At 40.0% G+C, this 15,362-nt stretch overlaps 1 protein-coding gene across 4 annotated transcripts in view; it reads right to left on the bottom strand.

Moving 5' to 3' along the window:
- Positions 1 to 5,572: 5,572 nt before the first annotated feature.
- Positions 5,573 to 15,362, bottom strand: part of OLFM1 (olfactomedin 1) — a 58,971-nt gene continuing 49,181 nt past the window's right edge. For all 4 annotated transcript variants that reach the window (XM_072632913.1, XM_072632912.1, XM_072632915.1 and 1 more), the window contains one exon: positions 5,573 to 7,258. In XM_072632913.1, the coding sequence (XP_072489014.1) occupies positions 6,584 to 7,258 (675 nt within the window). In that variant the 3' untranslated portion in view covers positions 5,573 to 6,583. The remainder of the gene's footprint in view (positions 7,259 to 15,362) is intronic.

The following is a 15,362-nucleotide window of genomic DNA, read 5'->3' as shown; positions in this document are numbered from 1 at the left end:
ACCTCATTTGTGAGCTAGAGGCAGAAGATGATTGGAGCTGTGTCTCTTTAAAAAAAAAAAGTATAGATACCTAATTTAAAAATTAGAAGCAATAATAATAAAAGCGAACATTTATATAACACTTTAAGGTTTGGAAAGTACTTTATAATTATTATTTTATCCTCACATGAACCCTGGGAGGTGGGTGCTATTATTATCACCCCTACTTTACAGATGAGGAAACTAAGGCAGATAGGTTAGTGACTTGGTAAAGGCTACTTCAATAGTGTCTGATTTAAAGTCACGACTGGATTTAAAGTTGGATTTAAAGTCATAACTGTAGGTCCAGCACTCCATCCACAGCACAATGAAATGAACGGAGAGAGATGCTGTGGAATCAGGAAGTGTTGCAATTCATCTCCCTTCTGACATCTACCGACTGGGTCACTCTGGGCCAACGCTTAGACTCTCAGAGGCAGAAGCAATTCATTGAGACTAAGTTGCAGAACATTTTCTGATTTGCATATGGGAACAGGGAGTTTTCCTCACTGGTATTCCATATACGACAGAGGAAAAAATAAATATTAGGCATTAGAAGAGAGGTTTATTCTGGTTTAGGCAAAATCTTTTGTTCTACGTTGATTTTTCAGAAGAGGAAGATGAGGCACAGAAAGTCACCACTTTAAAAAAAGTTTCCTCTTTGTTCTAATTCTCAAAGATTTGGTGAATAAATTTGTCTTCACATTATCACACATTTGTCTCTTGATAGTCTTTCCGGACTAAAGAGTCCTTCTACTCACATGGAAATCAGTCAGTCAACAAACATTTATTAAGCATGTATGCATCAGGCACTGTGCTAACCCCCTCTGTCCTTTGATCATCCTTGCATTTGTCTTTTCTCTGGAGCATCTCCAGTTTCATTGCATCCTATTGATGCAAGTTGACGATGCCATTTTATACGGTTGCTTTAAATAACTGCCCTGTGTTATCTCCTGCATCGTCTTTACACAGAGATATTTGCACTGAGATAGTATCCTCAGTAGAGGAAAAACCTTCCCCAAATCCAAATAAGATCCCAAGAGGAACATTTTCACCAGTCTTATTCAGACAGATAGAATCCAAACAGAGGCTCTCAATGTGTGTTCTAGACTTAAAACTCTAGCTTTAGACAGTCTAGAAAACAGTTGAACTTTGATTCTGGAAAAAACTTTTAATCGAGAAAATTGACTCATAGCCTTTCTATCATCAGCTGGTCTATTGGCTTATGGGAAACTTGGAGATACAGGAGTAGGCAAGTTTCTTCATGAAATTTCTGCAGTGTGTATGTGTGTGTGTGTGTGTGTGTGTGTGTGTGTGTGTGTGTGTGTGTGTGTGTGTGTGTGTTCAGCATCATAGTGGATTTTTTGCCCCTAGAAAATCCTTACATAAATGTTGTGAATCCATCCTGCACTCATCAGGCATTAGTCTATTCAGTTAAACAGTTATTTGTATATTGGTTTTGACTGTGTAAAGGGGAAAATTGTTTCAGAATCAGCACATAATTACTCACATAGAATGCCTGCCTCCTCAGACTGATTCCTATCACGCTAGGCCCCAAATGAGAGGCCTCAGAGACATGCCTTATGACTTTTTAAAACTCAGAATTTGATTTTAATAACCAGAATCCGCAGCAATTCTCCCTGGTGAAGAAAACTTATATGCTGGTCTCCTTTTGAAATAATTTGCAAACAGAAACATATAGACATGTCCATGGAGGACCAAAGTTTTAATTGGAGCTTCAGCACATAGTTCAGCAGCATTGTTATTCTCTAATGTGGAGCTTTTCACTAATGAGGCACTAATTAAGGGGTTAGGAGTCTTTTTCCTTTTGGTTCCCCCTCTTCCCCCTCCTCCTCTTAATATCATCTGCTTTAGACTCTTCTGAGTTCACTGCTGGAAGCATTAATGTAGGTCAAGCTAGGAACTGCAAGGCATCTTTGAAGCTCTTGTCTAATGAGCTTGGATGGGCATCCATTTTGTGCTACCAAGAAAAACACAAAGGTGAAAGCAAGAGAATGACATGGAAATAAGCATTTGAGAAAGGAGGCTTGGAAAGAAGGTACAAAAAAAGAGAGAGACTGAAAAACAAATAAAAGAGAAAAAACAGTTCAGACAGGCAGCAAGTCTGAGGAAGTGGTTCGGGTATAGAGAAACAGTGATGTAAGAGTTTCATGACTTTCAAGGGAAGTTTTTGGACGGGGGCATTTTCTTTTTAGTTAATTGTTTTTTTAATTTAACTTCTTCAGTTAACACAAATTTCTTTTCCCTCTCCTTCCCAAGAGGCTATTCAGACAGATAGAATAGCCATGAGTCAATTAATTAACCAGCAAACTTTGTTAAATTTGTACTACGTTGGGTATCAGGGATACAAATACAATGAATGAAACAGTCCTTATTCTCAAGGATTCCAAGTAATTCTTAGCAGAAAGACTAACTGTTTCTCTCTGTGAATCACCCTTCTTTTCGCCAGGCTCTTAGGAAAGGATTGCTCAGCCATTATGTCCAAACCACATCTCAAGGATTCTCTTCCATAATCGTAGGTTTCTGCTTAGTTCCAACTCTTTCCTTCATATTTTCCACCGGATGAGCAGCTAGCTCATGCTTTCCTTCTCTATAGAAGCTCTCAAACCCATTATGGGAGTCTCTGCCATGGAACCAGATGAGGCAATATATCTGTTCTCAGTGATTCCTACTCCTGATTGGTTTGGATATTTAGCAGCAGCAAATCATGTTTCCAGAGCTAAGAATCCTCAGAACTGATTTTACCTAAGTGGAATCAATTGGAATCAAACCAGTCTCTCTAGTTTCTCTGCTCCCATCCCCATGACCACCACTTCAGCTTAGGTTCTTTCCACTGTTCACCACTATATGTTGTTAACTGGGTTCCCTGACTCCAATTTATCAACTCTTCAATCCATCCTTTACACCAGTGGTGCCAAATTCAAATAGAAATTGGACAAGACATAAGGATCCTTGCAATCTGTACATTGACTTAGTTTTAAAATGTAATATTATCCATTAAAATGTAATATTATTTAAAATGTAATGTTATTTATTTTATCTTATTTCATCACTTCCCAATTGCATTCCTCCCTGGTTTGGGCCACACTCAGGAGTGTTGTAGACCACATGTGACCTGTAGCTTTTTAGACCCCTCTACTTTACACAATGCCTAATCTCATCACTCTTCCAGTTAAAACCCCGTAGTGGCATCCCACTGTCTATGAAATAACATATAAACTCCTGATACTTGAATTCAAGACACAAGGATTTCATTCCAACCTACCTCATCAGCCTTCCCACGTTTCCCCTTCATGTATTGCATGATCCAACCCTCTATGCTTTGTCCCCCACCTTTTTGACCTTCCTTTCATTGTCTTGGCTCACATTTTTTCCTATGCCTGGGATGGACTCCTTGCCACCCAACCCCTCCTATTGGATTCCTTTCTTCCTTTAAGACCTAGCTCCAGACCTACCTCATTTATAAAACCTTCTACGACTTCCTCTTCCCTCTGTAAGTGGCTTAATCTTCTATTTTTTTCATATTACTTTGTCTTAACATATCCTTTGCACATACCATGTTTTGACTTGTATTATGTGTGTCCATCTACATGTATTTTCTTTCAAGTTAGATTTCAAGCTCCCTGAGAGCAAGGTCTGTGTGTATTTATATTTTTATCTGAAACACCTAGCACAAGTCCTCATACATGCTTAATAAATGTTTGTGGGATTGAATTTGGGTTGTAATTCATTTACTACAGACCTTTTGTTACTTTAATAAACTCTATCAGACAGGGGTGACCAGACAATGAACCTAACTAACCTGGAGACAGGTTAGCCTAGTTGTTTTTGGCACTGGAGGACAGAATTAGAAATTAGTGGAATCAGGCAACTGTGTGAAGTCAAACACAGGCCACATGTGGCTCACAATGCTTCTAAGCGTGGCCCAAACCAGGTTAAAATGCAACTGGGAAATAAGTAACAAAATAAATTAAAATAAAATAAAACAGATAACATCACATTTAAAATTAAGTAAATATACAGATTGCAGGGATCCTTATGTATGACTGTGGTCCCCATTTCTGTTTGAATTTGATATCATTGGTGTAAAGGATGGGTTTGGAGAGCTGATAAACTGGAGGCAGGAAAAGCAGTTACAACATGTACCAGTGAGCAGTGGTAACAATCTAAGCTGAAGTGGTGATTATGGTGATGAAAAGGAACAGAGAAATTAGGAATTAGTGAAAGTTTTAGTGAAATAGATTTCAGTTCAATGTAAGGAAAAACTTCCAAATGAGAACTGTCCACAAATGCAATGGGTGGGTGAGTTCTCTCCCTTTGGAGTAACGTTATTGGAAGTTGGAGGAGGAACACTTACCCCAGATGGTCTACATGTGATTTGTGGTTTTGGTTGGCCTGTATGATCTTGGAGAGTCCCTAGAGTCTCTGATTGCGGATAATGGGAGAGGAGTATAAATTGCTCAGGGTGACATTGGAACAGCCTTCTGGGAACGAGGGATTCAGGAGCCACTGGGCAGGCAATATGGAGCTTCTGTCAAGTCTTCTGATGCTTTATAGCTGCTGAGCCATGCTTTTCTAAGTGGTTGACTAGAGAAAGTGTAGATAAGACTACCATCTGGCAGATCAGTGATTATGTTTAAAAAGTAAGGGACCAAGAGATGCCTTAATAGTCCCTGCAGAATCAAAAGAGGAGAAAGCCACACACAGCTCAGCTTCAGTGAGTACAGACGTGAGAAGGTGGGGGTGGTGGTAGAAGTGGTGGGGGTGGGGGTGGAAAGAGACAGAGAGTCAATTATCTTTCATAGGATCACACAATTTGAGTGATGTCATCAAGTCTGGATCCCTACTGTAGCCCACATAATAGAGCCATGACATTTGGTAGGAACTGGCATGAATGTACTGGGCTTGATGAAAAGCTGTTAAGTGATCCTCAAATAACCTAAATAGTAACAAGGGAGAGGTTTCCAAAGGGATCTTTTCTCAGTGGCCTGGAAAGAATAATAAATGCTTGTTGATTGATTGAATGGAGGGTTATTCACATTTTTTCCCCAAGAAGGGCAGGGAAGACCAACGATAGTGACGATCGAAACTCACCTTTATAATGCTTCAAGGTTAACAAAATAGTTTTCTAACAATAAGTCGAGGGGGGGATGAAGGTCGTACAGTTCAAGTATTAGTGCCCTCATTTTAGAGATGAAGCTGAGGCTCAGAGAGCCCAAGTAATTTGCTCATGGTAACATAGCAAGCAAATGACAAAACAAGATTTGAACTTATGGCTTCTGACTTGAAGCTCAGACAGTGGTTGGAGCCCTCGTACTCTCCCCTGAGCAGAGAGAATGAAAGGCTCAGGATTCAGTGTTGCTAGGTAGACTGTTGGTGGATAGCTAGTCTAGTCTCCTTCCCTGGGGCTGGGGTCAACTTTTCCCAGAGCCCCACATTGGCAGGAAAACAATGGCGACCAGTTTCATAACGATTCTGAAGGATGGCTCACTTTCAAATCCCTCCCCTCAGGAATTACAACAAGGAAAACCAAAACATCTCCTAATATTTTATTGTTTCTTAGTTAACTATGGGTAGTACAAAGCTTTCCTCTTTTAGAAAAAATGTAGCTTCCTTCGCACTGTTGCACTCTCAAAACTTCATCTTAGAAACTCCAGGTTCCCAAAAGCCTCTCTCATCAATGGCTATGCTTTTCAGATACTGTAACAAGGAGAGGATAATTTCTTTCCATTATTATCAACATGAACTCAGTTAATTGTGTATAAGGGTAAACACTGATTTTTTTTTTCTTTTTAGAAACAAAACCATCATTTATTAACCCAAACTACAGCATTGCATTTACAACATTCATTGCATAAACTGAACAGACAAAGTTGCCACCTCTGGTAAATAACGGACATACATTATACAATATATTTGCTGAATACATATTTTCAAACAATATGGGTACAACAACTGTTCAGAATACATACTCCAACCATTGGGTTTAATAAGTACTAAGACAAAGATCCAGGAGCTACCTTGGGTCTCAGCACAGTTAATCTAAGAGACAAAAACACAGTCGAGAGACAGTAGCTGCAATGGAATGCAAGAAAAACTAACCAGTGTTAGTCTCACCAGACACCTAGTTTGGCCCCTGGGCTTCTCTCTCACTTAGACACAAAAATCACATCCATCAAAGTTGACCATGATCTAAGAAAAAGTCCATGCAATCCAGACAGAGGGACTGTTCTCCAAAGAGAGTTATCCAACAGTCATTGCCTTCCAACAGTATAAGAGTTGGCTAGAAGAGCACAGGGGAGACGGGGAAACATTTTGACCGCAGTTCCAGCTGCAAATGTGTGGTTTTCTTCTGAAGTCTGTGGCGGGCCCATATTCTAGAAACACAGAGGTAATGTTCACCACTCTAACGTCATATTAATCCACATTGCTGATGATTCTTTAAAATTATTATTACTTATTAGTTATAATTATTTTGGCAGTTGTTTGATAGGAATTTTCTTTTGGGTTAGGACTTTGCCCTGAAACTAATGATCTGAGGGCCCTACAACTCATCAGACCGGATGACATGGAAAAGGGTGACATTGTAAAGGGTCTGATGCCCGTTGTTCCAGGCATAAAGGGCCCTGTCTTTTGGGTTGTAATCCAACATGGAAATATGTGAGTATTTGTTCTGGAATGGGATGTCAATATATTCATAGGTTGAGGCATTGGTCTGGTATGCATAGTGGACCTTGGTGCCTCCTGAGTAGCCATTGGTGACGTAGAGGGTGCCACAGATAATGAAGGCCTCGCCAGCACTGCGTTTTGGGTAGCTGGTATTCCATGTCTGGAGGATCTGCAGGGTGTTGGGGTCCAACTTGCTGATCACTATGTTCCCCGCGTTCTGGTTGGTGGCATAGACTGCCCATAGTCCATTCTCGTCCACCATGAGATCAATATCTGAATGTCCTCCCCAGGCATAATGGTACATATTGTTGTAGCCAGCATAATCCAGGCTTCGGGTCTTGAGGATTAATTCTGTTTTCAGGTCAAACCTGATGATGATGTGACTTTGGAATTTATTGAAATAAATAGACCCATTGTAGACCACCTGCCCTGTCCCTGACCAAGGGTGAGGGAGGCGGTGGGAGGTGAAATTGTCTGTATTCATAAAATCAATCATGGATTTGTACTCTCGGACAAACCGATTGTTGTGATAGCCATCCATGTACCAAACCTGGGTGAATAATAGACACCATTAGCATGACAACAGACAAAGAGGACACACGAACACAAACACTGAGAATAGATTTCCTCCCCAAGCAGGAGCTTGAGAAATTGATTTAAAAATTAGACAACCAAATATTACCAGGAAATGGAACAGGAAGAGTATAATTGAGCCTAAATGACTTGCTCGTACTTCTTCAATCTCATGTCAGTCTTCCTAGATGAAATAAGAGTGAAAACCTACATCCCTCCATGATGTGGTACCCAAAGAGCTTTCTGGGTTAATTTCATTGTATTCCCTTCCATATCCCCTCTGTTCTGATCAAATTGGTCTGCTAGCTGTTCCCCATCTGTCACATTCCATCTTTTGTTTCTTTGCCTTGTTTGTCTTGTTGTGGCTCTCCAAGTCTAGGAGATGTCCTCCGTTCTCATCCCCACCTCCCAGAATCCCTAGCTTCCTTCAAACCACAGCTCAGGTACCCCCTTCTATATAAGGTTCTTCTAGATCCCCTAACCTCTTGTTAGTGTGCTCTTCTTGAAATCACCTTATGTAACTCGGTATGAACGTTGTATTTATTTTTATCGACATAGGTTCTACCTCCCCACTCCCAGTCAACCCCAGTAGAGTATCAGCCCCTTCAAAGGCAGGGACTATTTCATTCTGACATCCTCAGAGCCTAATACTTTGTCTTGCACATGGTGAATAACTGAGTGGAACTCAATCCTCCTAAGGTAATTCAAAGTGAACCTTCAGGCTTAGAAAAGCCTTTGGTGCATGGTCGTATAGATAACCTATGTAACTCACACAGGCAAGGAATGAAAAAGAAATTCAAAGCAGATTTATGAAATTTCATATATATATGTATGTATACATATACACATGCATTTGTAACATATTCATATATACCACTGGTAGGCAATGATTCAGTACATTTGGGATCTGAAACCTAAAACCCATTTGACAATGAAGAAAATTAAAAACACAGCCCAGGCTCAGGCTAATCACTTCCTGGCAGCTGCATAGTTATGTGGTAACCTGTTATCAATGTCATTGGGAAGGACAATTCTGCCCTTGTTCCAACTGGGCTTTTTGTGTGGTGTCCTCTGCTTACCGCCAGCCCCATCACAGCAGCTTTTATTAAATTATGCTGTCTGCTGTGGGGAACTTCATTAATTTGGCATTTAGTATTATATGAATGCAATCATTCATTGTCACACCCAATCCATGGGAAAGTTCACATCGAAAGAAAACTAAAGCTTCTTCAAAAGCTTTCAAGCTGATGGGAGCTGACCAGGATGACACAATTCCTGCTTTCATTTGGATTGTTGTGGAAGAGAGTTCAGATTATGGCTTTAATACAAGTTGACTGGGAAAGTGTCTAGACTTTTTACAAAATGCTTAAGTCATTTTCAACCAATATGGGAGCAAATTACAAAGCAATGCAGTTAGAGGGAGAAAAATCTGCCAGGCTAATGGCATTCTGCATGCATCTGTCTCGCAATAAGACAGCTGCTTTATCCATTAGGAGCTACGTTAGCTGCAGGAGAGATTAGGAATGCAGCAACTTTCAAGTTCAGCACTGTATATATGTTAACTATTTTAAAAAGAGCTACCTCAACAACTCCTAACCTTGTACTAAGGACATTCTTTCAGGTGCTTATAGACAGAAGTGCTTAAAATTTTTTTTTCTAATCAACCTTTTTCCTGGGTTAGAGTCAACTACTTTGATCACCACTGTAACAAAGACCAATCTGTGGCCCCTTTAGCATTTGCTATAATGGGTAACGCACTGAAGACTGTATTAGGCAAAATCTGCAAAGCACAAATTTCATTTTTGTCCCTTGTGACCTTGAAAAATGTGACAAGATGTGAAAACGGCTCTGAGTCCTGGCATTTATCTTGCTTATACCACTTGACCCATGCCTGTAGAGTTAAGTCCCACCCTGGGCCCTGGAGCTAATGCATGCCTCTATTGCTTACCACTAGATTCCTCTGACTTACTACTAGAGCCCCTTTCTGGTATCTGCCTAGATCATGGGCCATGCCCAGATAAATTTGTCTAGTTTCTCAGGTTTCATCAGGACCCATCTGGCCCACCTATTACCCACCAAACTCTGGTAACAACACAAGGAAAATAAAATACATTTGAACTTCCCCACAGTATCTGCCATATAGTGTAATTCAGTGTAGAGTTTCAGTATGGGGTTTTTTTGAATCTCACCCAAAGTGAATAGTCCAAATCTGGCTCTAAGGCAGTCTCATCTATACAGATATGCTTATTCTGGTCTCTGCCTTCACCCTGGGTACACTGTCCTCCCTCAATATATGTATGTATGTGTATACATGTGTACGTGTGTGTGTATAAATTCAGTTCATTCTTCAAGGCTCAGCTCAAATCCTACTTTCTTCATGGAGGCTTTGATTAATCCATCAACAATCATGTATTAAGGACCTACTACATGGCAGCATCTTTGGTGGCCTTGAGGATACAGATATCTAAGTGCAAAAGGCCCTGCCCTCAAGGAGCTTATGTTCCTTCAGACCTTATTGAGCCCCGAGTTCCTATAGTACATGCAGTTTACACTGCAAGCACTGCATGGTATGTCATTATAGATTCCTTTGTGTTGTTCATTGTCATTTCATGTTGTACAGCTTGGGTTCTGCTGGCACTCTCTCTGTATGAAACACCAGCCAAACCAGAGAAGTCGTTCCAGGAGATATCTGCCAAAATAGACGGCTGTTCACAGGTTTTCAGTTTTAAGGTATGTTGGGGTGGTTTTTTTTTTTAATATTCACAAAGAATTTACAGTCTTACCAAAAACCATTCTACTATTTCAGTCTTCCACACAGACCCCACACAGGGCTAAGCACATAGAAGGGGTTCAGTAAAACACTGAATTATTTTATTTAAATTATTTACTTAAACTGCAGGGAGAACTGCAGTATAGGCCCCAAAGTCAAGGGGATGATGAATCTACTTTGAATTTCCATAGGGCCAGCTGGATGGCACAATAAATAAAGCGCTAGGCTTGAAGTGAGGAAGTCCTGAGTTCAAATCCAGCCTCAGATACTTACTAAACTGTGACTCTCATTTCTGCCTTCCTTAGTTTTCTTAACTATAAAATGGAGATCATAATAGCACTTCTCTTACAGGGTGTTATAAGGATAAAATGAGATAATATTTGTAAATCCATGAGATAAAATGAGAACAATGCCTGGCATATAGTAGGTACTTAATGGATGCTTGTTCCCTTTACCCCTTCTTATACATAAGTAGATCTGACAGTGACATCTTTGTAAAGCATGCTTATAGTTCAGGATAGAGGGATGCCATAGGGTTCATGGAATGGAAGCCATGAAGGTCTTTAGAAACCCCTGTATTTAATATATTTGGAAAATAAGGCATGAATAGGGTAAGGGGCTTACCCAAGGTCATCCAGTGCATTAGTGAGAACTTAGGGATTGAAAGTCAGGTGTCAACTCCACAGTATATCTAGGCTGGTATGAAGAATGTAGTTTTACCATTGCAATGACCGGAGAGGACAAATGCCAGGGAACAGCTGAGATAATACAAGATGTGATCAGAGTATGCGGAAAGCTAATGTTCTTGTGATAAGCTCAGAGGAATCACAATGCGTTAGAGAATGGTTTCAATTTAACATGTTTTTCCATCACAGCTGGGTGATTGAAATTCACTGAATAGTCATACTCCTGGAGCCTCACAGAGCCAAGGATACTAATCCCTTCTATATAGTAGGTCTCATTAATCCTCCGACCTTCTCAATGGAGTGGAAAGTGGTAATTCTTTCCAAAATCAAGTGACCTACCCAAGGTCACTCAGTTAACAGGTAAAATGGGACTTAAATCCAGTGGTCTGATATTCATCCCTAGGCTCCTGGCTAAACACCCAATTACCATCACATAGATATGTAGATACCATTCAAGAAGCGAATGTCACTTGCTCAGACTTGGCCCCGAAATGATCTAAAACCTCTTTAAATGCTATATCTGAAGCCAAGAAGAGTAACATCCTCATGGGTTTATATGACTCCTTGGATGATGGAGAGACTAAATCTGGCCTGGTTAGATGCCCTGGTTAGAATTGCCCTCCTTTACTCACTTATACTCTCAAAAAGTACAGAAGGCAGTGTAATGTTGTGGGGGGGGGGGGGGGATGTAAACAAGGCATTTTGTTCGTGAATATCAGGCATATGGATAGTATATTCATAGTCATATTCATCAGAACACAGCTGCACTGAATATGCATAAAATGACTCAAACCTCGAATTAGTCATCATTACACAAAACAGTGATGGATTTTGTTTCTTTTTTTTTAAAGCCAAGCCAGAATTTGGAAGGAAGAGCAGGCTTGACCTTCTTGGTCCAAAAATCCCAAGGAAAGCTATTATCTTTGTGCTTGAAGTCATGTGCAGAAGCTGGCCCAAATACAGGAACGTGCTAATCCTCACAAAGGCATGCCTGCTTAAGTTGGGCAAGATGGTCCCTCCCTAAACTCAGGAGAACCATTAGAGAGTCAAAGAGTGTAAAAAACATTTGAAAGAGGACAACTAGTAGTTCAAGTGTCAAACTGAGTTGCAGTAAATGGAACAAACAAAATAATGAAACTATTATGAACCATCATTCATGGAGAACCTTGCTTAGATGACCCAAAAAGGCAGAGAAAGGCCTTGAAATCAGTTAGTTGGAGAAGAGTGTGGCTTGAGTGAGGAAGGATATTTATTATGTTTTGTTCAAGTGAGAACTAGTAAACAGCCTTAGTGGTTCCAAGAGGCCCTTAAATGCTTCTCAGATTTGAAAGGACCCATCTCATCATTCCCAGGGAATGACAACTAGATGGCATAGTGGACAGAATGCCACACTTGGAATCAGGAAGACCTGAGTTTGAATCCAGATTCAGACACTAGCTAGTTGTGTGACCCTGAGTTAGTTACCTAATCTCTCTCAGTCCCAGTTTCCTCATCTGTAAAATGAGAAAATAATAGCACCTGTTGTACAGGGTCCTTATAAAGATTAAATTAGATCTCACATGTAAAGAATTTTACAAATTTTAAAATGATATACAAATGCTAACTACTATTATACATGAAATAATTGAGTGTTGGACCTGAAGTCAGGAAGACCTGAGTTCAGATCTGGCCTCAGATACTTACTAGTTGCGTGACTCTGGACAAGTCACCTCAACTTCTGTTTATCTCATCCTCCTCATATGTAAAATAGGAAGGAATAATAACCAAATCTACCCCTTGTTATAAGGATAAAACAATGATATTCATAAAATATTTTGCAAACATTAGAGTGTTATATAAATATTAGCTCTTTTCATTAATTGTCAGGTTTCCAAGTAAGGCCACAAGATTGATCAAGAAGTCAGATCAAGAGGTAGCTAAATCTATGACAGTAACAGCCTTGCAAAGCACACCCAGGGTTCAGGACAGAAGGGTCACACAGGGTTCACGGAGTATGAACCAGAAAGGACTTGGTGGTCATTCACTTCAACCCCTCCATTTGACTGGCATAGAAACCAATGCTCTAAGAGAGTAAGTGACTTACCCAAGGTCATCCGGTGAGTTAGTGACAACTTTAGCACTGGTAGCCGGCTCTTTCCCCTCCACATTAGGTATTCTTTTCACTATCCCACAGATCATTCAGGTGCATCATACCAAATAAAGTTTATTCTCATCTTCACTGTCACTCTTGTGACATAGAACAAGCATGACAACCCATGTCATTTACATGGACAACCAAGGATTTTTAGCAGACGCTTTCATCCCCATTCCCAGAATGGCAATGGTAACAATGGTGCAGAGGCTACTTGTTTCTTTCTATGAGCCTAAGATGTTCGCTAGTCAAATAGTTCAATGAATCTACATCCAGTTTTAGCCAAAAACAAAACCCCCCAAAATATCAACCCCAGAATAAAGACCTTCTCAGACATCCCTTGAAGGCCATGGTAGCAACAATTCTACTCCCTAATTGCTTTGTGGTCTGACTTGATACTTCCCTCTACGTCCAGATGGGATGCTACACTAAGGCTAAAGGGTACTATCCAAGCACACTTAATTACAATTTCAGGTAGCCCCATGTCAATCAATTGTTTTATGAAAATATTCACCATTCTTATGACTTCCTTGACCAAAACATCCCTGCATGGGTACCACTTCCCTAAACCTGTTGTCTCCACCCCCCCACCAGAATATGATTGCTTTGTGCATTTGTATCTGCAGCCCTTAGCACAATACCTAGCACCTAGTAAGAGCTTAATAGATGCCTTCATTTATTCATTCATTCACAACCATATCATTTTCCTTTGATTTGCCAATGATAGAAGGATATTCTATCACTCAGGTCAAAACAGGAAGTCAAAAGAGAAGGAAATCCATACTCCCACCATTCACCTAAGAATTTCCTCTTTTTCATTTCATTATTCCAAATGAAGACTCAATAAAGTCTCCATTAAAGTCAAAGGTCACCTTCTCTCCACATAGAAAACTAATCTTTATTTATCTCAAATTGTACTAAAGTTCCATATGGTCTGGCTGACTGAGAACATGGGTTTTTTCTTCAATTTTTCTTCTAATTGTCACTATTATCTTCATCTGCTTTTCAATTAGAAAGGAGCGTCTTAAAGCTATGGTCAGAAAGAAGAGCTATAGGCATCTGAAGCTGCTTGATTCTGGCATCACCAGATAAAGCCACATTTAATGAAGTTCATATGAGATGCAGAGAAAGAAGCTAGTTAAGAAGCTTTCCTAGATAACCAAAGGATAGGGTTTGACCTCACTTTTGATTAAGCAAACTCCTGTCATAACTTGTCCTTGTGGTTCAATACTTAACATCAAGAAAGCTTCACTGTTTGGAAAATGCATCTTGATAGCAGGATCATAGATTTAGAACTAGAAGTGATCTTAGAGGTCATTTCATCCAACCCACTCATTTTGTAAGTGAGGAAACTGAGGTCCAGAGAAGTTAAGTGCTTTACCTAAGTCGGAAGTAGCAGAATTGGTATTTTTAACTATGGTCCTTTGACTTCAAGTTCGGGGCTTCTTCCATGGCATCATGAGAAAGACTTCAATTGAATAGACTGAGAAAGAAACCAAAATTCTCACAGTCTTCTCCACAGGTTAGGTTGGGAAAGTCTATAGTCCAATAGTCTCATTAAACTGCTTGTTAAAGGAAGGGGAGAAAAATATGGCACAAGAAGATCTCTTTAATCACAGATTGAGATTGTAAGGGAATAGCCTATTAGAGAAAGATGTCATTGTTACATGATCCTTTTAAAGTTAAGATAATCCAGACAAGCCTTAGGAGAATTTGGGAAATTCTGTCCCTTATTTACTGCAAAGTGTTATACCTTTTCTAGTAATCCCACCCCACTCTTCAAAAATAAACATCCTGGTTTCAACACTTCCTACAGGTAATAAGAGTTCTGAACTCCAGTGTCTGGTGGCAGGAGTCGGGGGGGGGGGTGGGAGGAAGAGAGGAGGAAGACTAACTCATCTATGATGAGTACTGAGGATGCTATCATCAGTACTGAGAGTACTTGAGTCACATCAGAAAATGGAAGAAAGACAAACTATGGAGAAGAACTGGGGAAATGGGGAGAAACAGCAGGGAGGAAGATTTAGTCTCAACAAGGGGAAGAATTTCCAAAAAATTACATCTGCTCCACAATCAAACAGATTTACCTTAATAAGTCAGGAACTCCCTATTATTGGAAGTATTCAAGAAGAGGTTGAATAAAGTCTATCAAAGATGCTCCAAGTGAGTGGGGATCCTTGCTCTGGGATAGAAAGTTGGACAGGATGACCTCTAAGGTTCCTTCCTACTATGAGATTCTATGATCTAGTGTCTAAAGGACTCTAGCATAAAAACAACTTGTTTTAATGGCTAAATACTAAAGCAACATTATGAAGGTGTAGAAGCTAGCGGAGTTTAGAAATGCATTTAGGATTCAAACACTTCTAGTTTCAAGATTTTACCACCACAAGGCCATATCAGAGGTAGGAAATAAACAAGTTCCTCTGGAGGCTAGATGTATTCAATCTTTGCACGCAAACCATTTTACTCAGTTCCCTCCTCTCCTTGAACAAAA

The sequence above is a fragment of the Notamacropus eugenii genome, chromosome 1 (genome assembly GCF_028372415.1).
Source record: "Notamacropus eugenii isolate mMacEug1 chromosome 1, mMacEug1.pri_v2, whole genome shotgun sequence".
Lineage (NCBI taxonomy): Eukaryota > Metazoa > Chordata > Mammalia > Diprotodontia > Macropodidae > Notamacropus > Notamacropus eugenii.
Note: the sequence above shows the minus strand (reverse complement) of the source record. Positions and strands in the feature narration are given on the sequence as shown.